Raw genomic sequence first — 23,444 nt, forward strand, 5'->3', positions numbered from 1 at the left:
TATAGTAGTGGAAATGCCTTGGCCCATAAACAGGCACAGCACACTACCATGCACAGTTAGGTATTCTCAGACAGAGGTGGTGCAATCAAAGGGTTGGTTGTATGTTGAATTACTTAAATGATTACTTAAAAAATAAAGGAGAATCCCACCTTTTAGCTTATTACAGTAAAAAGGAGAATTGTACCTTAAACACTTCACAAGTTGAAGGGTGTATAAACCCTAACTATAGAAAGAATCTTGTCTCATCATTTCCAGAGATCTTAAAGCAAGAACCATTTGTGTAAGCCACTTTCACTGAAAAGTCTAATAAATAATCATATTTTATAATTATTTAAGAAATATTCCCCTTTGATGTTTTAGGAATTATATTACACTTTTATGTGCATTTTTATCAGGTATAAATATTGCAATTTATATTCTCAAATAGGCAGAATAAACTTTTTTTTTAAATGATTATAAAATCAGATAGATCATAAAGATTCAGTTTTTGTATAAAATCAAAAAGAAAATTAAAATAAATCAATTTATCAAAATAATCTTATTTTAAAAACTAAATTGCTACTAGAACTAACCTAAAATAAAACAAAACACTTGTTCATTTGTATAAATTGCTAACCAAAATTAGAAAATTTATCAGTTTGAAAACAAGACTGAAATGGTAAGCTTGTTTAGTATGTTTACAGTAAAACTTTACCACAGTCAATAGGTTAAAAGGGGTTTTATAAAATATGAAATATAATCTAAGATTTCATTTTATCCTCCCTCCATAATGATATCCTCTTGATATGTTATGTTGTAATACACAATACTAATTATTATATTGGCAAATATTAATTTGTACTACCCAAAACTATTTGGCCATAATGATATAATTTGACCAATATTATTTAGTTAACAATCTATTCCTCTTTCAAGGGAGGCTGAACCGGAAAAGTACCCTTTACCAGTTTAGTATTTCTATGGAGTAATAGGGTATTATAGAAATTTTAGCATCTAAAATGATATTATTATCAAGAGAACCAAACTTTAATCTTATACAAATCTTATTGGCCAAAATAAATGCATTATGAATAGAGAAAACATGTAATTGTATATTACCTTTTATTAGAATTATATAAGAGAAATTGTTGATTTTTCTTCTACTTTTGTAATACTGATTTTGTCCTCCTAACTGTCTAAAAGTAACAATCACCTTGCTGTTAAAAATGACATTTTCTTAAAAAGTATAGATGTCATTGTTTTAGCAATTTTTATTTGCATTCTCATTATCTTCATATTATTACTACATAGATACTTCTCTACTTTATAATTATTTCTTTTTTTCTCTGCAAAAATCATTATAATTTAAGTAGATTTATGATTTTTGATTTGTTTAGAAAATGTTTTTGCTGTTGTGTGCTCTTGCTGTATTAACTCCAGTCTATGTGCAAGGTAAAGTATGTTAAATTTAACCAAAAACTGTTTTAAACAAAATTTAAATATAACAAGTAGTCAGTTTTGTTAGGCCTATTTTATAAGATATTAAATACAATAACAAATGTTTAACTGAAATAGTTTAATTTGATTTCCTAGCTTATTTGTATCTGAATGTCATTAAAAATAAAACTTGAATTTTATTACTAGTTTATATGAATTATTTTGCAATTAGAATACTCAAAATTATATGAATTTTATTTTAAAACTCAAGTAATTTAGTAATTGAATTTAAAAATATATATATTGATATATTGTTTTAGGATTTTGTGATACTACACAAGGATGGTATCCAAATTCAAGTACAGGTAAACAGAAAATTTTTCGTATTCACTTTAGGATGTAAAAAAAATTCATTTATTTCATGTTATTGTTAATTCTTTCACTCATTTTATACATTTTCATAGAATACTTAAAGTTTTACCAAATTGTGGTATATATTTATAAAAGATTGCAATTCTTACTTTAGTAACTGTTTCTATTTAGGAAAATGCTACAAAGTTATAAACTTGTCAATGAGATGGATTTATGCAGTAAGGGAGTGCAACAAACATGGTGCTGAGCTTGCATTTGTAACCGGACCACAGGATATGGCTTTTGTTAGATGTCAGTGAATAATATTTTTATAAACTTTTTCTGATTGGGATAAATAAATTACAGGGAGTAAGGGAGGGGACAATGGGCAATTAATTCAATTTAAGAGGGTTCGCTGAAAAGCAATGAAAACCAGATTTATCAAGAAAATTTTACCAAAATTATAAAGGGGTCATGGTAACCTAATTTAGAACAAAATTAGTTCTAAGAAAAAAATCATTTACTTGAAAATTAAATTATCAACACATCACAATGTAGTAAACATTCTGTAATTAATCACTAGAAAAATCTTGTTTAGAACTACCTCAACCCTTCTGATATATTTATAACTGACCCCTGAATTCAAGCGGTTCTTTAATACATAAATATCACAGTAGAGTTTCTATACATGAAAAGACATTTTCTTGGGAAAAAATATTTGTTAAAACCAGCGATAAATAACAAACTTTTCTGTCTGCATATTAAAAACTAGCTCAGCTAGTTAGCGGACCATTGATGCGCAAGTCCCCAAAATCAGTAAGAATCTGCTGTATTCGTGCACATTCCCTTTAAGCCAGTCCCCAAAGTCTGAGACTCCTTAAAAAATGAATATTCGATCCATTGTCCCCTCCCTTACTCCCTGAATAAATTATACTTATTTCTTTTTTTTAAATTAACAGTATATTATTTATCAATTATTTAGACCTTGCAAAGTATGTATACAAAGTGAAAGTTGGACTTTGGATGGGAGGAACTGATATTGATCAAGCTAAAGCCTTTTATTGGATCAACGGAGCTCAATTCCCTCCATGTAAATGTGAACTATTAATTCAAATAAACTTTTATTTTTACAAGAAAAAAATTAATACATCTACTTATTATATTTTCAAGCATTTAATATAATGTTTTTATAGATACTAGTCAATACTGGGCACCTGGGCAACCAGATAATTTTCATGGAAAGGAACACTGTTTACAGGTAACTCTTAATGCTACAGCAATTTAATATCACATTAAAGTATGTCCACAGTCAAAAATTAATTATTAAAGAAAAAGAAATTCACTTCATATATTATTCACAAAAAGTTACATAATTTTGACTATAATTTAAAAATTATTTTTATAGTTGTGGGGTTCAGATTCAGGACTTCGAAACGAATATCTTTTTAATGATGCACAATGTTCATTTGAACAACCGATACTTTGTCAGAAGCTTATGGTAATTAATACACATTTAATCTTTTTTATCAAAAAAATTCAAACTGTATTTAGTATTTGATCTAAATCAATAATAATTATGCGTCTTTTATTTCAGTAAAAAGAACAAAACCAGATGGACAGGTAAATGTAAAAGAAAAATTCTAAATATTTTTTCCACTTATAAATATTTCATAAATTTCAGGACGAAGATTGCTACTTTTGAAACTTTGAATTTTTGTTTTAATTTATTTGTTATGTTTTGATTTTTAATATTTATCTAATTCAATAAAGTTTTTAAATTCTTCAACTGTATTGTTTTTTTTAAATATTCATCTCCATCACATAATAACGGACAAGGATATGAAAATTATGAAATAGCAAACATTTTCTTTTAAGAAACCAAAAGAGTTTAAGACAAATTTTTAAAAAAATCCCTAACTAAATAAGAAAGAAAAAAAACATTGCTTTCATAATTGGATAGTAATTTTCATATGAAAATATAAACTTCGTGGTTGCAACTGTCATCTTCTTTTTCTCTAGAATGCTAAAATAAGTTTTAATATTTTTATATACTGTGAACTCTTAATTGATCAGTTTAAGAAACTACTTTTTAAAATGAGTTTCTTTAAATTTAATAATGCACAATTTTTGTTTAACAGAGAAACAAAAGGATAAATTTATAGATGTTGTGGTCTAAGCTAAAGGCCAGACAAAGGACCATGAACATATTAAAAATTTTTTTAGGCAAGTAATTATCAACACTAACACAGGCTTCTTTGGGAGGGGGTTGGTTGGGGTTGAATACTCCCTTATCTATCTTTTAAATCTAAAGTTATAAAGTGCTTTTTAGAAAGTGAAGACTATTATACGCACATAAGCCTTACAAAAAATTGTCTGTGTAAAAATTAAGAATAGACCTGTGTTTTGTTTATAACATATAACCCTTGTATTGTTTCTGCATTTAATTCTATGAAGTAAAAAAAGGTTTTCTTTAAAGGTAATGAAACAGTTTTGAAAAAAATCCTCTGATGCCAAATTATACCTTGCTCAAAAGAAAGAAATAGTTTTATTCAATGCAGTATTGTATTCTTTGTAATCATAGTCAAAGTATTTCTGAATATGTAGCCAGTTTTTTTTCAAAAAAATACCCAATCAAATCAAATATTAAATGTTCATATAGTATTGTAATTTATTCAATTTTACGTAAACATTGCCCAATGCAATATTTGGCCAAAAATTTAATGCAGCTTCTGTAAGATTTAGTAATCATTCCTTAGATATTTTAAATAACAAAATTAAAAAGCCAGTAGCTATACATTTTATTAGTTAAAATTGTCCATGGTCAGATAAGGTTTTTACCCTTTTTAAAACTCAACAAACAAGATAAAACTCTGTTGGATATCAGAGAAAAATATTTGATAAGAGAAAAGAAGACAGATGAATGGTTTAAATAAAAATTCATGATATTGTTGTGTACCTTTATGCTAGTTGCAATACAAATTTTTACAATTTTTACTTGAAGACTGACCTAAAAGCTGCACCTCTGAAAAATCTTTATTAGAGTAATTGATTTAATACCTTGTTTAACTTGACTGTCTTTCTTAAAAAATTTACAAAAACTTTTTTAATAATTTGCCAGTTTCAATTCGTGTTTTGTTAAGAACATTCATAAAAAAATAGTAAGATTTAATGCTATTTTGTTTTAATTTTGATTTGCATTTAATCATCCTTGTATAAACATCAGGGATCTAGGGATGAGACAATGAATCAAATATTCAACATATTAGAGGTTTCTAACCTTGAGGACTCAGTTAAAGTTTATGCAAAGGATTTAGCAATTTCTTACTCACTTTGGACATAAGCGCACATGGCTGCTAAATTTGTTAGGATCCTAGCAGACAAAATCAATAAGAATAATTAACACAATTTCTAGCACAGAAAAAATTTATATTGAATAAAATTATTTCGGCTGGATCTTCTAATTATTTGTTTCCAAGAAAATATAATTTCATAGATGATGTTTGTGTAATAAACAATTTTAGAACCCGTGTATTTTAAATTCTTGTTTTCTTGAATTTTAGTAGCATATTTTGATAGATTTTCATTATTATAGTATTAAGTTTCTGAAATAGATACAAAATTTTTTTAAATGGATATTCCACATAACTGAGGGTTGAAATTTTGGAATATCTCCATCCTGGTTGCCAGCAAACCTGGTAGGGTCAACTATATAGAAAGTAAGATATATTTTGGATTAAAATAGTTCAACATATTAATACTGCAGTTCCTGATCCTTCACGTCTCAAGCAATCTTTAAATAACTCCATTGACCTTAATTTTTAACTTAGAGACTTATGCAAAGTTCACAAATAACTTTTAAAGGTCAACCATTTTTTATATAGGTCAACCTAAACAAGTACAACAAACAAATACCTTTATAAAACAGTGAACCTAAAGCATCTTTAGGTTGACCTATATCTTTTGTGAACTAGGCTTTGAATATTAAAGTTTATTTAATGTTTTTAATTAATAACTCACCACCCCCCATTCAATTAAGGTTCTGAAGCAAAGAATACATTTCAATATTAAGATATCTTTTGTACTAAACTTTTAAAAAGTTATTATTATTAACTTTAAACAGGATTTTTGGATGGAATATTTTCATATTAACTCATATATTTTCTGGCAAAGTAAGCTAGAATTTTCAAGAAAGTGTGAACTTATGGTTGATATTTAACACCTAACATACAATGAAAAAGACAGAAACAATAAAAGATAAGGCTAAATATATTTCTAGATTTATATATGATCTACATTATGATGATGTCTTTAGTGATGAGACAATGAAATATAAATAAATGTATATCACCAAATGATAATTAAAAAGTATACTCATTTTTCAGATTAAAATTATTGGTTAGTAAGTTTTGACACTTCTAATTAGAACCAACCAATTATTTTATATTTTCTGGCAAAGTAAGCTAGAATTTTCAAGAAAGTTTGAACTTATGGTTAATATTTAACACCTAAGCTACAATGAAAAATTTGTTTAGGTTCCAAAATATGTTTTATTGTCTTTTCAAAGCTATTGTTAGTCCAGATTTTTTATGTGCACTAAAAACTTTTATCACCTGTGGCCTTAGTAAAGACTTTTTAGATTTAGTGCTGAAAATAATAAATAATTTGTCATACATTATGCAACATGTATAAAAAAATAAGTGGCTAATATTACTTGACGCAAATATTTCTTTATATTCAATATTTCTTTTCATGATTTGTCATACAAGTGGCTTATCTGTCAGAAATGCATTTATTTGTGTAAAATGAAAATAACTATGGGAATGATAGAAAAATATTAATTATCTTCCTTCATTTAGCAATTGAGTAACTTTTCTTTTCATTGTATGGGTATTTCTAAGATGAATCTTAAATTTATAACTGTTGATGGTAGAGGATTAATGTAACAACAAAGAAATTGAAAAGTATTTTAATTGATAAAATCTTGTTTTATTGTGTTTGACACTAAATTTCATACTTCTTTATATTTTAGTACACTTGAATAAACCTTTTTTTAAAGAAAGACATAAAATTAAATTTCATATTTGTAATTAAAGTTGGGTAGTAGATTAGTAAACTAAAGTAATCAGGATACTGATAAAAAATATCTCTTTTTTTGTTATTGTATTTAATATTAAAATCTTTTCTCTTTTGTTTTCTAAGTAACCATACATTGAAATAAAAACAAAGTCTGTTAAAAGTATGCTTATCTGTGTCAAAGAGTTTAGTTTAGATATATAAGGGAAAAAATTAACTGCATATAATATATCATTAGGAAAAATTTCTTTACTAAAAAACTTCAGAAAAAGCTGTTTTAAATAAGAGCTTTTTCTCTAATGTCAATATCTAATAACCTGATCAGAAACATTCTAATCCTCAGTCAAATTACAGTGAAGTGTTTTGGTTACCAAACAACTTTTAATGGAGTTAAAGGGTGTGTAAACAAAAAAGAAGGCCTTTTTAAAATTGAAATTATGTGGCTTGTGTTAAAAGTAGAAAAATGTTATACATACCGTTTGAACTGCTATGAACTCTAATTTTTGAAAACTATTCTTGTGGTACATATAACTTAGGCATAGTTGGTAAAATGTCTGAACTGGCTTAAAACTTGACATGCAAATAGATCATTAAATATTAGAGTATAGGAACTGCAAAAAGAAATGCATACATTTTTTAAGTTGAAATTATGAGGCTTGTGTTAATAGTAGGAAAAGGTTATTCATATCCTTAAAACCACTATAAGCTCTAGTTTTTGGAAATATAACAACAGTTCCTGTGCTAGAAATAGCTACAAATAAATTAGGTGCTAGTGTTTTAACAGACTTTCTTGCATATTTCATTGAAGCTTTTAAACTACAAATAGCATGAAAATAGTACTCATTTTTCCAACTACAAGAGTTTACAAATATGCATGAAAAATTTCTATTATTGACACAAGCCAAACATTTTATATTTTTAAAACATCAAGTTTTAAGTCAAGTGGAACATTTTACCACTTAGCTCCCTAACTACAAATAGGACAGGAATCCTTTTAAAATTTCCAAAAACTAGAGATCCTATTGGTTCTAATGCTAGGCATAAAATTTTTCTACTATTATCACAAGCTGCACAGTGTTAAAAGGCATGCATTTGCACACCCTTATTTCCCAATTGCCTGGCACCATAGTTTCTTTCTCAACAACAATAGAACTAAGTAGAATTGAAATCCTGAAAGAAATAACCATATGCTAAAAATGTTGAAAATAACACACATTTTTCAATATTTTAGTACATCTAAGGTCATTAACAATTTCTTGTAATTTTGATCCTGAAAATTTTTGATTTAGATTTGCATACAGACACTTTGCTGCAAGCCATTTGGCTGCCAGAGGCACTTGCAGTTATTTTTTTGATAAAAACTTTGTAATTCCCCCAAATAAGGAAGAAACAAGGATGACAACATCCTTAAGTAGCGAAGCACAAAAAATCATGGATGGTAATGCGTACAGGTAGATTTAAAGTGTATTTGTTAAAATCAAGAATAGATTTATTGGAGAAAATAAACATAAAACCTTGTTTTATTTTGTATAATGATGACGGTCAAAGTAAATTACATAAAAGATGCTCATAACAATGGGAAAAATAATTTTTATTCTGATATCCCAAAAAGTTTTGGTGAAATATGTAAATCATATAAAAATAGCTAAATACCTACTAAAAGTCAGTCTGACCGCCATGTTTTTTCTTTTCTTAAAACGACATGAAATTTAATTTTTATATCCTGAACTTAAAAATTTGGAAAATCGGAATATATCCTACCTACATAAGAGAAATGGAAAAATAAGGGAAAAATTTAAAAAAATAGCTAAAAGCGTTCAAAAAGTCAGTCTGACTGTCATGGTTGTTTACTTTAAACAAGAGGAAATTTAAGTTTGATATCTTTAACTGAAAAAATTCTGGAAATCGGACCATAAGCACCAAAGATATGTAGAAAAATGTGAAAAATACAAAAATAGCCTAAAACCTGCTTAAAGGCAGTCCGACCACCATTGATGTTTTATAGTTAATTGTGCTCCTAAATAATAGGAATGTTGCAAAAAATTTCAGCATTCTATCTTTTATAGGAGCTGAGTAAATCCCATTTCAACCATAGCATTACGGACTAACTGACGGACTGACTTCGCTACTAAAAATATATTAATTAATACTTTTTTCAGAAGTAAGTGAGTTTTAGTTTTCATATACTTTTTTAGTAGCGAAGCTACTCTATAATTCGCTTTGTTCATCCATCCGTCCGTCCGTCCATCAGTCTATCAGTCCGTAACGCTATGCGGGGGGGGATGGGATTTACTCAGCTCCTATAAAAGATAGAATACTGAAATTTTTTTGCAACATTCACATCATTAAGGAGCACAATTAAGTATAAAACATTGATGGCGCTAGGACCGCTTTTTAGCAGGTTTTAGGCTATTTTTCATATTTTTCTCCATATCTTCAGTATTTATGGTGCGATTTTCAAAATTTTTTCAGTAATATATATCAAAATTAAATTTCCAGTCGTTTAAAGAAATCAGCTATGACGGTCAGACTGCCTTTAAGCAGGTTATAGGCTATTTTTGTATTTTTTACATTTTTCTCCATATCTTTGGTGTTTATGGTCCGATTTTCAAAATCTATTTAGTTATAGATATCAAAATTAAATTTCCTGTCCTTTCATGAAAACAACTATGATGGTCAGACTGCCTTTCAGCAGGTTTTAGGCTATTTTTGTATTTTTCACATTTTTCTCTATATCTTTGGTGTTTATGGTACGATTTCCAAAAAATTTTCAGTTATACATATTAAAATTAAATTTCCTGTTGTTTAAAGAAAACAACCATGGCGATCAGATTTCCTTTTTGCAGGAATTTGGCTATTTTTAAATTTTTCCTTATTTTTGATATATATAGTTAAGGATTTAAAATTAAATTTCCTGTCGTTTTAAGAAAACAAGCATGGGGGTCAGACTGCCTTTTAGCAGGTTTTTGCTATTTTTATATGTTTTACATATTTCCCCATATCTTTGGTGTTTTTGGTCCGATTTAAAACTTTTTTGGGGTATCAGTATCAAAATTATTTTTTCCATTGTTATGAGCATCTTTTATGTAATTTGCATTGGCCATGATCATTATACAAAATAAAACAGGGTTTTGTGTTTATTTTCTCCAATAAATCTATTCTTGAACAAATACACTTTAAATCTACTTGTAGGTATTATTACCATCTATGATTTTATTTTTTGTGCTTCGCTACTTATGTATGTTGTCATCTTTGTTTCATAGATTATTTCAATTTATTCATATCTTGCTTAATTAAATGTGATTATACAAAAATGTTAAAGTGAAGCACATTGAGATTTGTTTATTTTCCTAATATACTAACACTCTATTTTTTTCATGCTGTCCTTTGTAAATGTTTGTAAATAACTGAATAGAGCTTCAAGTTTTGTCCTCTACATTGCTTGGGTTCTCACTTCATTCAATGACCAGTTGAAATCATATTTTCATGGCAGAAGTGGAAAAAAATTCCACACCAGGCCTAACTTTTTTCTTTTAAAGAATTAAAACATACTTATTTATAAATAATTATAGCATTTATTATATATTTTTAGTTTTTGCTAAGTTTTCTTTAATTTTAGTTAGTTTACATCCTTTTTTTTTTAATAAATTTTTGTGCGTCGTTTTGACACATCCAGACTAATCATTTTTCCTATACGTCTATTTTGTACCATATCGGACTAATCATCTTAGGCTTTTGCTGTATAATCTATTAGTTGCTTCGCCCCTAACCTCTAGGGCGGGTGGGGGATGTCAGGAAAATAGCATAAAACCATCCCAAGGTATTTATAAAGCTTCCCTTTTTTTAAGAAAAAGCTTTTTAAAAAAAATTTGGGGGGGTTTTATTTTCTATTGGTGATTTTTCTTGGGAGGGTGAAGGTACCCTCCTTCAAAATACTTATAAACCTTACCAGTACCTAGTAAAAGCTACCATGTAAAGGAGCACCTTATAGGTTCAGTAGTTAGCAAGGTCCTTTGGTACACACACACAAAGACATACAATAACCTGTTACTTTATTTTAAGGATATAAAAATAGTAGCGCAGATATTCTACAACTAGGGTCTGTCTGTATGTCCACCTGTCTTTATTTCCATAATTGCATCCAAATAAATAATAGCTACCTTACAACTAGGGAATGTATGTATGTCTGTCTATATATCCAAAATTACAGCCAATTAAAGACTGTAAACATGTTTCTACTTCTGTAATTTTTATTGCAGCCTAGCTGTTAAGGAATTCATAAAAATAGTGCAGATACTCTACAATTATGGTCTGTCTGTACATCCGTCCGTCTGTAATGTATATATATAATTGCATCCAAATAATTAACAACTAATCTACAACTAAGAAATGTATTTGTTAGGGATCTAAAGTAATAAGTCAATGGCCGATAAATTGATATACTTTGTCATGAATTGGGTTGTTCAATATAATTGTCGACAAAATCATATTTCTTTGCTAAAGCATTGAAATAAAGTGAAAGGATATCTCTCTGTGTATATTCTTAACTGGTATGCTTCTTTTTTTACTATGTAGCTTCTCTTAGGTCCTGGAAAGGTTTACAACTATTTTTGGGGAGGTTACCTCCACCCTCCAAAGAAAAATCGCCCCTTTAAAAAGACCCCCCAACACAAGAAAAAATAGAATTAACTTAATGAAATTAAATCTTTTTAAATCTAAAATAAAAATATTGTTGTTGAATTCTCAAGTGCCCAAAAAGGCCTCTAGGGGCGTAGCCACTAGTACCAAATAATTATATTCTGAATTGTTTTATATGGACGAATGGACGTACAGACAGACACTGTTTATATCCTGAGTATCTGTGTTATGTATCCTTATAATAAAGTAACAGGATATACATTCTACATGTGTCTGTGTGTACTAAGGGATCTTACTGACCACTGAAACGATATGGTTCTCCTTTACATGGTTGCTTCTCAGAGGACCTGGTAAGGTTTATAACTATTTTAAAGGAAGGCTACCACAACCGCCCTAGGAGAAATCACCCCAAAATAATAATAAACCCCTCTCAAATTTTTTTTAAGTTTCTCTTTAAAAAACTCTAATTGAAGAGGGGGTTTGACTCCCCCCCCAACCCAAGAGTCTCTGGATGCCTGTAGGGGCCTAGCCGCTGCTAGTATAGTGTTCCATACTATAAAGTAGTAAGGTTTTCGTCTGAAGCTAAAGATTATAGAAATTGCGGGTCTGAATTGGTTTTACTTATCAGGAAAGCTTTATAAATATCTTTGGATGGTTTTATGTTATTTTTCTGACATTCCCCACCCTCCCTATAGGTTAGGGGCGAAGCAACTTATAGATTATACAGCAAAAGCCTAAGATGATTAGTCCGATATGGTACAAAATAGACGCATAGGAAAAATGATTAGTCCAGATGCGTTGAAATGTGTATGCCACAAATCAAAAAATCTAAAAATACAAATGTCTTACAATTCCTTAAGGAAGCTGTGTTTAAAATTTCATGCAATTCTGACGACAGGGGGGAGCTTCGGTACTAATGGGTGATGCATATTTAATTAAACTAATTTTTTGGCCACCTAGATGTTTTTTTTAAATTACCAGTTTGTATAATTATAATAATTAGAAAAAAATTTATTTTTAAATTAATCTTTTTAACTTGCAATTTGAAACAAAAATCTTTAAATTCCAGTGAGATTTTAATAAGGCTTTTTACAGAATTTGCTTTGCTGAGATTGTGATTATCAAGTACACTTGTTTGTTTGTATAAAATCAAGGCCAATAATTGAAAAATCATCAGTTTAGAGCCAAATCTTAACTTGATTGGTAAGCTTTATAACTTTTGCTTTTTACTTTATAATGTATTTTCCTATACCAGATCAGTTGTTCAAAACACTCTAATGCTATGACTGATCCTTTTTTTTTTATCAAATTCATTAAGTCTCGGATAAGGCAAAAACAACTAGATAAGCAATCCTTTGATAGGTTGATCTTTGTCTGGAAATCCCAAATATTTCTGAATAAGTTTATTATATTATATGCCAAAGTATTACATTTTTTTGTGTTTGAGAAATCATATGCATATATAAATCTCTGTTTAAATGGTGTTGTAATTTTTATAAACAGTATTGAACTTTTTTAATTTTACATACCAACTCATAGACCAACAAAGTTGTTCATAAAATTAATCATTATAAAAAGATATCTTATACTCTGATGGAGTAATACGATGTTTTAATATAAATAATACAAGCAATACACTATTTAAATTTCAAAAACATATTCAGAAAATGTTATTCCTGTTGTGTGCCTTTGTCATTCTATTTCCAGTCAATGCACAAGGTAAAATCTTTAAGGCCTTAATTTTATATCATAAAAAAAATGGAAGGGTAACATCAAAGAATATTAACTACAAAATGATAATTAGACACAACTTTACTACTAGAAAATATACATAAATATACATATTATAAAATCTATTAAACTAGTTAATCATTTTGAAGGAACTTGTGATACTACAAATGGATGGTCTGGAAATATCTATACAGGTTTTGTAATTACAATTAGATCCTAGTATATAAATTGAAGTAAAAGCTTTTGATATTTTAATATGCTTGTCTGAATACAGGAAAATGCTTCAAAATATTGAATGTGCCAGTGAAATGGACAACCGCAGTAAGAAATTGCTTTCAAGAAGGTGCTGAGCTTGCATCTATAAATGGACAATCAGATCAAACCTTTGTAGCAGGTAAGAAAATGTTTTTGCTATTTACAACATCTTTTTCATGACTTACGGGAGTGCAAATAATGTGTATGTAAAAAATTCTATGTATTATCATAAGCTCTAATATTTGGAAAGATCCTATGTTTGCTATTTGTAGTCCATGATATACGTTGAAAAGTGAGAAAAAGGTTGGAAAATGCAACTTGATTTATTAATGATAAATTAACTATGATGTGAAACATAAGATATACCATAGTATAGAAATGACAAGCAGAGCTCAAATTAATCTTAAAAAGTAATACGGGCTGAATTGAGGTTTTTATCTAATTAGAAAAATAAATTGCCAACCATATTTCAATTCAGCAATATTTTTTATCAAATTTTTAATAAATCAAATTTATGTTTAAAACTGTTCCAAATGGCAATTTATATTCTAATAACTTGTATATCAATTTTTATAAATTTTTATTATTTTCCTATTACCTACAGGTATCATTTATTTGTTTAGGATATTATAAACCATACCTGAATATGTCAACAACACCAATAATTTTCTTAATTTTTTTGCAGGTTGCATCTTAAAACTGTTCTTATATTTTACAATGTATCTTAATGAAACTTTTATCTTATAATCTATTAAGGTCTTGTAGCAGCAAAAAGAGTGACATCAGCAGTTTGGTTGGGAGGAAACTCTTTTGATGTAACCTACTTTTATTGGAATGATGGATCATATTTTCCTGGATCATACTGGGCACCTGGAGAACCTAATAACTGGAATGGAAATGAACATTGCTTAGGGGTAAATGTATATTTCAGTGCATGTAATTCTTCTCTAAAACTTTTCACATACCAACAACCCTTATTTTGAATTTTTAAGAAAAGCTGCTGCAATTCCATTTTAATACAAGACTCTTTTTTGCCTAACTTACCCTAGACATAAAAAATATTTTTAGAGAAATAAAATTACCTTTTTTATTATATTAATTATTATATGGCTAGATGTGGGGTCCTTATGTTAGTTCTTCATATCAATATCGTTGGAATGATTTTGCATGTTATGGCAGTTTCCAACCTGTATGTCAAAAACAAATGGTAATTTATTTTTCAAAAGTTTTCTTTTTCAAACATAAAAATCAGATTTTATTATGATATGGTTCAATTTATTTAATGATTTTATTATAGTAAACCCAACACAACCCAAATGGATAATGATCAGGTATTATAAATATAAAAATATAAAGGATAATCTGATTTAGAGGTAATAAAAGTTTTATATATTACAGGATGATGATTGATGGCCTAAGAATATTTGAATTTTTATTTTTGTGATTAAATATTTTAATTGTTTTTGGATACTTTATTTTAAATATTTTATCAAATAAATTGTTTTAATAAACCTTTACTTTTTTATTTAAAATCTTTAAAACAAGTTATGTCTCATATGTACTTAAATATCCATGAATGCCCCAAGAGTAGTTAATTATCCAAGCATATTTACCTAGAGCAGTTAAATATCCACAAAAATATCATACGGATTTATCCTTATAATAAAGTAATAACAATGTTTGTCTGTGTGAAATATAGGATCTTTCTAACTGCTTGATATATAAAATTGTCCTTCATAATATAGGTCTTAAGTTATAACTTTTCTTCCAAGTGTTAATGCCTATAATATAAAATGTCCCCCCCCCCCCACATCCCCTAATTTATACTTGTTTTTTCTCGACCATTATCTAATCAACTACTAATAGGTGTTTTAACAATATACTGTTCATTTACTCAGTATCATTTTTGACAATAGTTAAGTTCTTATTATTGATGTCATTTCTCCAGTGTACATAATATAACTTTATCTGCTTTTATAAAATCAATTTTTTTGTTGTACTAATCCTTATTTGTGATTTCTATTACTAAAGGAGGATGTGCACTATTAACATATGGGCAGGGGGGAGGGGGTTACTCGAGAACCCTTAGAGCTACAGGGAGCTTATTTTGGATTTAGGCTTCTATAGGGCCAAAGTTACTTTTAAGATTACCGTCGACCCCCCACCAAAATTTTTTTTTGGGGGGGTTGGCAGGTGGATTATACTATATTATTTAATATATTTCTCAGAAACGACTTGAGATAAATGGAGCAAACCATAGGATAAAAACTTTTGTAGGCCTATATTTGCTTTTAGAACTATTGATGACCACCCACCCACCCCCAAACCCCTAATTTAGAGGGGGGGGGGGGGCTGGTGGATTATACTATATGAGTGTTTCTCAGAAAGGACTGGAGATAAATGGACCAAACCTTAGGATAAAACTTTTGTAGGCCTATATTTGCTTTTAGAACTATCGTTAACCACCCACCCACCTCCAAACCCCCTAATTTGGGGGTAAGGCAGGTGAATTATACTATAGGGTGTTTCTCAGAAACGATTTGAGATAAATGGAGCAAACCTTAGGATAAAACTTTTGTGGGCCTATATTTAATTTAAAAATTATTGTTGATCAACCAACTTTCCTTCTTGAGGCTAGTTGGGCAAAAGACCCCTTAAATTTAGTTTTGACCTAATTTTTAAAGATATCAACCTGATTTTTAAAAAATCTGTTGTGGCTACGTAGTTCAGTTATGTAAAAAAAGTTTCATTAAAAAATCAGCTTAATATCTTTAAACATAAGCTTAAAACTGATTTCTTTAGTTTTTTGGTCTTTTGCCCCACTAACCCCTAGAAGGAAGTCCCAAATTGAAATCTGTAAAGGTTTCTTAGTTCAGTTATTTTTAAAAAGTTTTCTTTAAAAAAATTAGGTTGATATCTTCAAATATTAGCCCGTAACTAATATTTTAAATGTTTTGGAGGGTCATTTGCTCCACTAGCCCCTAGAAGGAAAGTCTCAAAAAGAAATGTGTAATGGTTACTTAGTTCAGTTATGTACAAAATATTTTTTTAAAAATCAGGTTGATATCTTTAAAAATAAGGTCAAAACTCATATCTTTAGTTTTTGGGGGTCTTTTGATCCTCAAGCCCCTAGTAGGAATACCCCCCCCCCTCTACTTTTTACAACTAGTTTTCTATACTCCTACAAAGCTTAAACGTTTGAAACTTCTTGCAAAATTTCCATCAATATGAATCAGGCATAAAAAATGCATCGCAACCAGACAGATTTTAAGCAGTTGATTTTTACAACGGATTTTCTCAGCTTTTCTAAGAAAAAAGGCATCTATTTTTAGCAGCAAAAGTACTCTATAATTTAAAATACCACTTTCAATGTCCATCTGACCTTCTGTCTGAAATGTTTTAAAAAATAACTATAGTTGAAAGGGCAAGAAGAATAATTTCTTACATTACTTTTTTGTCTAATTGTATCAATGTTTTAAATAGGTATGTGGACTGGTAGATGTATTGCTGAAATTAAATTTGCTTTAGAATTATCTAAAATGACTCCTCATATATTTAAGCATCTGTTTTTTTGTTGTTTTTGTTGATACCCTTATGGAAGTTGTAATCCTTGTTACTGACAATAATCCGGCTAAGAAACTTTGTAATCTTGATGTTTGCAGTTTAATATTTGTATTTAATGTTATGACAATTTCTAAAGAAGTCAATAAGTTAACCCTTACAGATCGGGCCCCAATTCCTACCTTAATAGATGGGGGGGGGGGAGGGCTTATTTGACCCCCACTCTATCTCAGCTCCTGTTACAGTTAGAGACATAAATTTTACTGGTGGTTCATGTGCATATTTAGAAAATATTACTTTTTCTAGTCATAGCGGTCAGACCGCTCCTTAGCTGCTTTTTAGTGGCCAGCCGCTAAATATTAAAACAGCTGTAAAGCGGCCAATTTTGAAGCTAGGATCACAAAATTTTAGGTGGAACTTTTATTTTTTATAACCAAAAAATTACTTTTTCTGACCATCGCCGAAAAATGGCAAACAATGGAAAACGCCATTTTCGGCAGTTACGGCGGTTAAACGGTGGTTGGCGGCGCCAATTCATTTTATCTGTTTCTGATAACAATAAAAGACTACATAAAAATTTGGTTGGTCTATAGCTGTTTTGAAACTCGGAGCAGGCAGCTTAAAAATGGCAAAATTACAGGTAAGAAATAGAAAATCAGTTTAGAATCGGTAAAGGAGTGGTCAAACGGTCACGACCTTACTACCCACAGAAGTTTATTATTGCTCAAGGATGTACCACAAAACTTTTTAGGTCTCTAGCTGTAATAGAAGCCACAATATACATGATATAAGTCCATATTAAAAGCAGAACATAAAATCGGTCAAGAAGCGGTCAAATGGTCAAAAGGTCATAACACCACTATTCTCAGATGTTCATTGATATCCCAGTCTTTACAAAAAAAATTTTAAGTCTCTATCTTACACACAAAAGTCATAATGAAGAAATTATGATTTATTTAGAATTTTATCTAAATTTGGTGCAACCTACCGACTTTGACCGGACGCCACGACCGACACAGACAAGATATCCTTATAAGATCAACAATGCCAAAGTATAATTACTAAACTTAAAAAGTCATGAAGTCACAACTCTCTATCAAACCTACAAAAAAAATGACATTGAAAAAACTAGAGGGGGTGTCAATATGACCCCCCCCCCCCGATCTGTAAGGGATAATGAGCCAAGATTCATTGAAAATGAGTAGCACTTTTAGAAGCCTTTATCTATTTTAAATTTTATGAGCAGAAAAAAAAATTCAAAAGGCTTTAATTACTTTTTAATGTATTTACAGTTATTATTAGTTTTTAAATATGTGACTTCCCTATTTTCTACTCAGATAAAGGAAGTTATGAATTTTTAGTTATGCCATTAAAAACATCATTAAATATTGAAAAATAAGAAAAAAATGATTATATTTTTATTTGATTATCGCCCTTTAAGAAAATAAAGTAAATTCAATTTTCCACATAGTTCTTATGCTTTCAGTGATTAAATCAGAAGTTTCTTCAGGAAAAATATTTGTAATTCCCTAAATGTGTGCAAAAAAATAATATAAAAATATAAAAGAAATAAAAAATATTTTGAAAATTAATTAATTAAATCTTAAAATGGACAAAACTAAATAAAAATCAAGATTACTCAAATCAAGAACATCCTTAATTAGGACTAAGACAAAGATCATGAAATTTAAAATTTGTCAATATTCTAATTATATATCTATTTTATGTTGATTAATAAATGAAGGTTTATAGGATTACAATTTAATTCCTAATTCACTAATCTCAAAAAATACATAATTCATTTGGTAAAGACAAAATTAATGCTTTTGATTACATTTCTTATTTTTTTACTTCTTTGTTTTTCCCTTTAAAATATAAAAATAATTTTGAACCTATCATGTAACAAAAGAAACAATGATTCCAAAAACAACCTATTTATTGTGCAAACCAAAAATTAAACAATAATATCATTTTACAATTTTTTTAAAGATCAAAAAATATCAAAAAGTATATTCATTTTTTTGTAATCCATACAGGCTTTTCTTTTCCTGAAATTAATAGAATATTATATTTTTTATATAATAGGATTTTAGAAATTTAAAATTTCTTACCAATGTATCTAATTTTTGTTTTCTATCTCACAAACAGGTGGAAGGAACTTTTCACAACTGTAAGTTTTCAATTCATAATCAAATTCTTTCAACATCTACAAGAAAAAAACAATAAGTAAGCAATTATTTTTAATTGGATAAAAGAAATCTGGCAATAATTTCTTTGTATATGTCATATATTTGAAAATAAATCTAAAGTTTTACTGCAGAACAGTTTTCTTGAGATTCTTCATTCCCTGCTACCCAAACTCCATCCAGTTCAGAGAGATTTTCTTTTTTCAGAAGACCTAGAATAATAATTTTATCATTTTATTGAGTTTGTTAACACTCACAGATTTCATTAAATCTTATTTTAATTTATTTTATGAAAGTTGTAAGAGTATTTACTTCTGAAATTATGTAAAATATGATTACTTTTAACAAATTCCTTTTCATCAGTTGTGTGAAGAATTGCAAGAACAGCTTTTTCATCCATAGCTCTGCACAACTCTTTAGCATCATTACCATGCATCCTGGCATCTGCAAAAACCAGGAAACAGGATCCTACAAATTGAAATGTATTTTATGTTTCTATGTATTTTTACTTTTTTGTGTAATGGGAAACAATGTTAACCTGTTGCTGAATCTTGAGACCATCCATCAATACATGTGCTTTCTGAAATAAAATAAACTTTTTTATAAAATATAATATCTATATTTATGTATTTTTAAACTTAAATTAAATACCTGTACCTGTAGCAAGAACCGAATAATGTGCCAGAAAGGCAAGAACATACAACTTCATAATCATTTTCTAAAACATAAAAATTAAGATTTTTTTTGAAATTATTCTTTTTAATCATATTTCCTAAAACAACATCATAGTTTATAGTATTATTCTTATTACAATACTTTTAAAAATTTTGATTTGAATAAAAAAATATTTTGCATCTTGGCCACAAAAACTTTTTTGAGAAAAGTTTGATTCTAATTAGTTTTGGTTAAGTAAATTTTGTAAAGCATCACTGGGATATATATATCTTCTTCATACTAAAGTAACAGGATGTTTGTTTGTACCAAAGGATCTTGCTAACCGCTGAACCGATCTGGTTCTCCTTAACAGGGTAGCTTCTCATAGGTCCCAGGAAGGTTTATAACTATTTTCTTGGGGGTGGGACACTCCCAACCCCCCCAAAAATGAAAAATACCCCCCTCCCAAAAATTTTTTTAACTAAAGTTAAAAATGATGGAGGGGGTCACCCCACCCTCACAAAAAAAAAAAATTTCCAACCCCCCAAAATGTTTTTTTACTTTTTCTTTTAAAATCTAAAATAAGAAATTGGGTTATCAAATTTGACTACCCCTTCCTCAAGTGCCCCTAGAGGCCTCTAGGGGGCGTAGCCGCTAGTAATTTAAATAATTTATTATACTTTACTGTATCTGATTATCTAATTATTTCCAACCAAGTGTATAAACTAATTTTATTTTATTATACACAACTATTTTATACCTGAGTACAAGTGTTTTATTTCTAATTTCTTTTCTATAGATAAATATTAGTCATAGCTACAGAAATCTTTGCAGGAAAGATTATCTGAGAAAATCTTAAAAGGTTTAATTTTGCAATTTGATTTTCTGTTTTGATTATGAATAAAACTAGGTTTGCTGTAAAAAAAATATCTTTACATGGAGTTTAGGGTGTAAAAGGATTTGTGAAAACTATGATTTTTTATTCAAATGACAAAGCCCTAAAAAATGAATTCAAGTGACGTAAATTTCAAATATCTTCAAAGTTTGAAGGATGTCAACAATCCTTATGTAAAAGAATATGTTTCTTTAGTTTAGGTAATTAAAGGGACTGTAAACGAGAAAATTTCTCATTAGATTATCAAACCTTAACATCATCTCAAAGATAGGGCAAAACTGTCTCTCATTTCCTTAAAAAACGGTTTTTTCCGCTGATTTTTATTTTGTCCAAGATTGGGGAAAAAATTACTGTACTATATATAATGTGTAAATAATTGTCTTTTTTCCTTCTAAAGCTAAAGCTAAACTTTTTGACATAGTTCTCTATTTTTCCTAACATTATCCTTGCTTTAAACAAATGTATAGTTACTTAGAAATTGATAAAATAAGCAATATTTTTTATTGAAAACCAAATACAATAACAAAGCTAGAAACAGTTTTTTTTTATTAGTATCCAATTAACTTTAGTTGGCCCATCTCTCGCCCACCTTTAATTACAAATTTGTAAATAATAAAGTTGCAATATTTCTTTATAAACAGTCTGATAAAAGTGTAAACTAATTCTCCTACGTTGGCTATTTCTTGTCCAACACAATAAAAAAGGATATTATTATTTTAAATAACTTCTGAGGTTTAACCCTTTGTAGACAGTGAGGTATTTTCTTGTTAATAATACGAATTTAAAATAGAACTTTATTACCTAATTACTACATTAACCCATTAGTGATGAACCGGCTTTTAATGCCCAGTTCCAGAAAATGCCAAAAAAAAACGGTTTTCAGTTTCAGGATTACATCATGCTCGCATGAGCCTACCCTTTACTGTGCTGTTTTTCAATTCCCCCCAGAGAGAAGCGTTTCTATCTATTCGGTTGGCCACAATCTTTCATCGAAAATGGGTGAACCAAGAAAAACAAGGTGATTTAAAATACCCCTTCTAACTTTTTTGTTTATGAAGTAAAGTTAGTGATTTTTTTCGTGAAATTTAAAGTTTATTGGCAACTACATTCATTTGTGAAATCGTTTTATTCAAATTATTATTTTTTATATGATTTTTTTATCGTTTAATTATGTTCTATATAACTCCGGTTCGGCGTGAGTAAAAATACCCGCTAGTTTAATTGCCCTGCTCGAGGCGAGTAAAGATACCCGGTTTTAACTTTTCAACCATTAGATATATTAGATATTTATCATTTATTATTCTCTTCAAATGTAAAAATTTCTTTATTTCCCAATGATAAATATAATTGATATATAGATAAATAAAAGGATCGATAGATAGATAGATAGACTGATATATAGGGATAAGACAATGGCCGATAAATTTATGTAGATTCCCAATGATAATCAACAATTGGATGGACAGGTAGATAGATATATCTTGGTTTAGACTTTATTACATAAATATTTTTTTAAGGGGTGGGGGGGGGGATATGCAAATTTGATGGTTTTAGGCCATTTTTGTTATCTTGATATCTTGTGATATTTTTAAAATACTTTAGGTTAAAGATATGTGATAAGTCTTTTCTAGTCTTTCCTTTATCAATAAAAATTATATTTTTTTATATATTTGTCAATTACTGATACTACTAGAATAGTTGCTACTCTATAATTCACTTTGGACGTTCAAAAATTACATTATCAATATCCCTCCCATTATTATCAATACAAATATTAGCAAAAGTTTAAAAACTTCCTCGAAATGGGCTTTTTTAACCGAAAAGGGCCGTACCTATAGCCAAAATCTTAAATGTGATATAAATTGTTTTGTATGTTAGTTGTAGTTCTATCAATTACATGAGGTTATGTAGTTTTCAATTACGGATCGTATCGTAGTTTTAAAAAGTGTTCATCTCACTTTGGGCGTTCAAAAATTACATTTTTAACTTTTTGGGCCAAAAACTGGGTATTTAGGTCAAAAACGGGCTTTAATGCTGGGGGAAAGTACCAAAAAACGCCAAAAACGGTTATTAATGCCGAAAGGTTTCTTTACTCGCGCAGAACCGGATTTTTTTGCAACTTTCCTGTGCACGCCACTAGAGCAAAACAAAAAAATTGGAATTCCGTTTTTACCATTATAAAGCTTCCCTGAGATTTTCAGCTTGATCGGTCCATAAAAGTGGCGCTCGGCACTAATGGGTTAATAAAAAATTAATTGGCAATTTTATATCATAAAATAAATCCTTAACAGTAAGTAAATTGTTTAAACTATATATGACAAGTTAAATATCCCTACAAACATTATAAGAAACAAAACTGTTCAGATTTTCCCTGTTTTTTCCTTTTTCCCTCCCAAAATACCATAAAATCAAGGCATTATTTCTGCATGTTTTTGTTAGTAGGAAGTTTTTGGTTGATCAGTGTAGTAAAATGTGCTTAGAAATAGAAAGGAAGAAACAAGGTTTTTACATACTCAATAAACATTAGATTAAGTGATTGCTAAAAAGATATGGTTTATAAACCTTTTTATTATTTAAATAGTCAAAAAGAGGGTTGGAGATGTTATTAATCAATTTAATATTTACACAATAATTGTTAAGGTTCAGGGGATAAGGATATAATGGGAAACATAAGTGTTTTTTGA

At 28.8% G+C, this 23,444-nt stretch overlaps 3 protein-coding genes across 7 annotated transcripts; 2 read left to right on the forward strand and 1 right to left on the reverse strand.

The window, feature by feature from the left end:
* The first annotated feature begins 638 nt into the window (after positions 1-638).
* On the forward strand, positions 639-3,553 carry LOC145334639 (salivary C-type lectin 2-like). The gene is made up of 9 exons (XM_080180173.1): positions 639-658; positions 1,377-1,431; positions 1,737-1,781; positions 1,960-2,079; positions 2,750-2,857; positions 2,961-3,025; positions 3,173-3,265; positions 3,362-3,387; positions 3,449-3,553. Exons 1-8 carry the CDS (start codon positions 656-658, stop codon positions 3,362-3,364), a joined length of 492 nt encoding a protein of 163 aa, XP_080036299.1. The 5' UTR covers positions 639-655; the 3' UTR covers positions 3,365-3,387; positions 3,449-3,553.
* Positions 3,554-12,661: 9,108 nt separating this feature from the next.
* LOC145334687 (ladderlectin-like) lies at positions 12,662-14,972 on the forward strand. Its single transcript, XM_080180257.1, has 8 exons — positions 12,662-12,681; positions 13,143-13,197; positions 13,359-13,403; positions 13,484-13,603; positions 14,221-14,378; positions 14,579-14,671; positions 14,762-14,795; positions 14,863-14,972. Exons 2-7 carry the CDS (start codon positions 13,146-13,148, stop codon positions 14,762-14,764), a joined length of 471 nt encoding a protein of 156 aa, XP_080036383.1. The 5' UTR covers positions 12,662-12,681; positions 13,143-13,145; the 3' UTR covers positions 14,765-14,795; positions 14,863-14,972.
* A 3,952-nt stretch (positions 14,973-18,924) lies between these two features.
* On the reverse strand, positions 18,925-20,592 carry LOC145334316 (uncharacterized). Of its 5 annotated transcripts, none has more exons than XM_080179725.1 (7): positions 20,546-20,586; positions 19,863-19,929; positions 19,750-19,791; positions 19,551-19,679; positions 19,341-19,423; positions 19,137-19,231; positions 18,925-19,073 (listed from the first exon to the last, which is right to left on the reverse strand). In XM_080179725.1, the coding sequence occupies exons 2-6, from the start codon at positions 19,924-19,926 to the stop codon at positions 19,145-19,147; spliced, it is 405 nt and encodes a 134-aa protein (XP_080035851.1). In that variant the 5' UTR covers positions 19,927-19,929; positions 20,546-20,586; the 3' UTR covers positions 18,925-19,073; positions 19,137-19,144. The 5 variants fall into 5 exon arrangements, with proteins under 5 accessions (XP_080035851.1, XP_080035855.1, XP_080035852.1 ...); XM_080179729.1 differs by having other exon boundaries at positions 19,869-19,929; positions 20,551-20,580; XM_080179726.1 differs by having other exon boundaries at positions 20,551-20,573.
* Positions 20,593-23,444: the final 2,852 nt, after the last annotated feature.

This window comes from Acartia tonsa, chromosome 12 (genome assembly GCF_053477335.1).
Source record: "Acartia tonsa isolate MP-2025a chromosome 12, ASM5347733v1, whole genome shotgun sequence".
NCBI lineage: Eukaryota > Metazoa > Arthropoda > Copepoda > Calanoida > Acartiidae > Acartia > Acartia tonsa.

Bases quoted from the DNA above. Each gene is read 5' to 3' on its own strand.
- LOC145334639 (XM_080180173.1), top strand. The intron at 1,782-1,959 runs GTAAACAGAAAA...GTTTCTATTTAG, and splicing joins GTATCCAAATTCAAGTACAG to GAAAATGCTACAAAGTTATA. The intron at 2,080-2,749 runs GTCAGTGAATAA...TCAATTATTTAG, and splicing joins GGATATGGCTTTTGTTAGAT to ACCTTGCAAAGTATGTATAC.
- LOC145334687 (XM_080180257.1), top strand. From the start codon at position 13,146: ATGTTATTCCTGTTGTGTGCCTTTGTCATTCTATTTCCAGTCAATGCA. The intron at 13,198-13,358 runs GTAAAATCTTTA...ATCATTTTGAAG, and splicing joins ATTTCCAGTCAATGCACAAG to GAACTTGTGATACTACAAAT. The intron at 13,404-13,483 runs GTTTTGTAATTA...GTCTGAATACAG, and splicing joins GTCTGGAAATATCTATACAG to GAAAATGCTTCAAAATATTG.
- LOC145334316 (XM_080179725.1), bottom strand. From the start codon at position 19,926: ATGATTATGAAGTTGTATGTTCTTGCCTTTCTGGCACATTATTCGGTT. The intron at 19,792-19,862 runs GTATTTAATTTA...ATTTTATTTCAG, and splicing joins GGTTCTTGCTACAGGTACAG to AAAGCACATGTATTGATGGA. The intron at 19,680-19,749 runs GTTAACATTGTT...TTCAATTTGTAG, and splicing joins GTCTCAAGATTCAGCAACAG to GATCCTGTTTCCTGGTTTTT.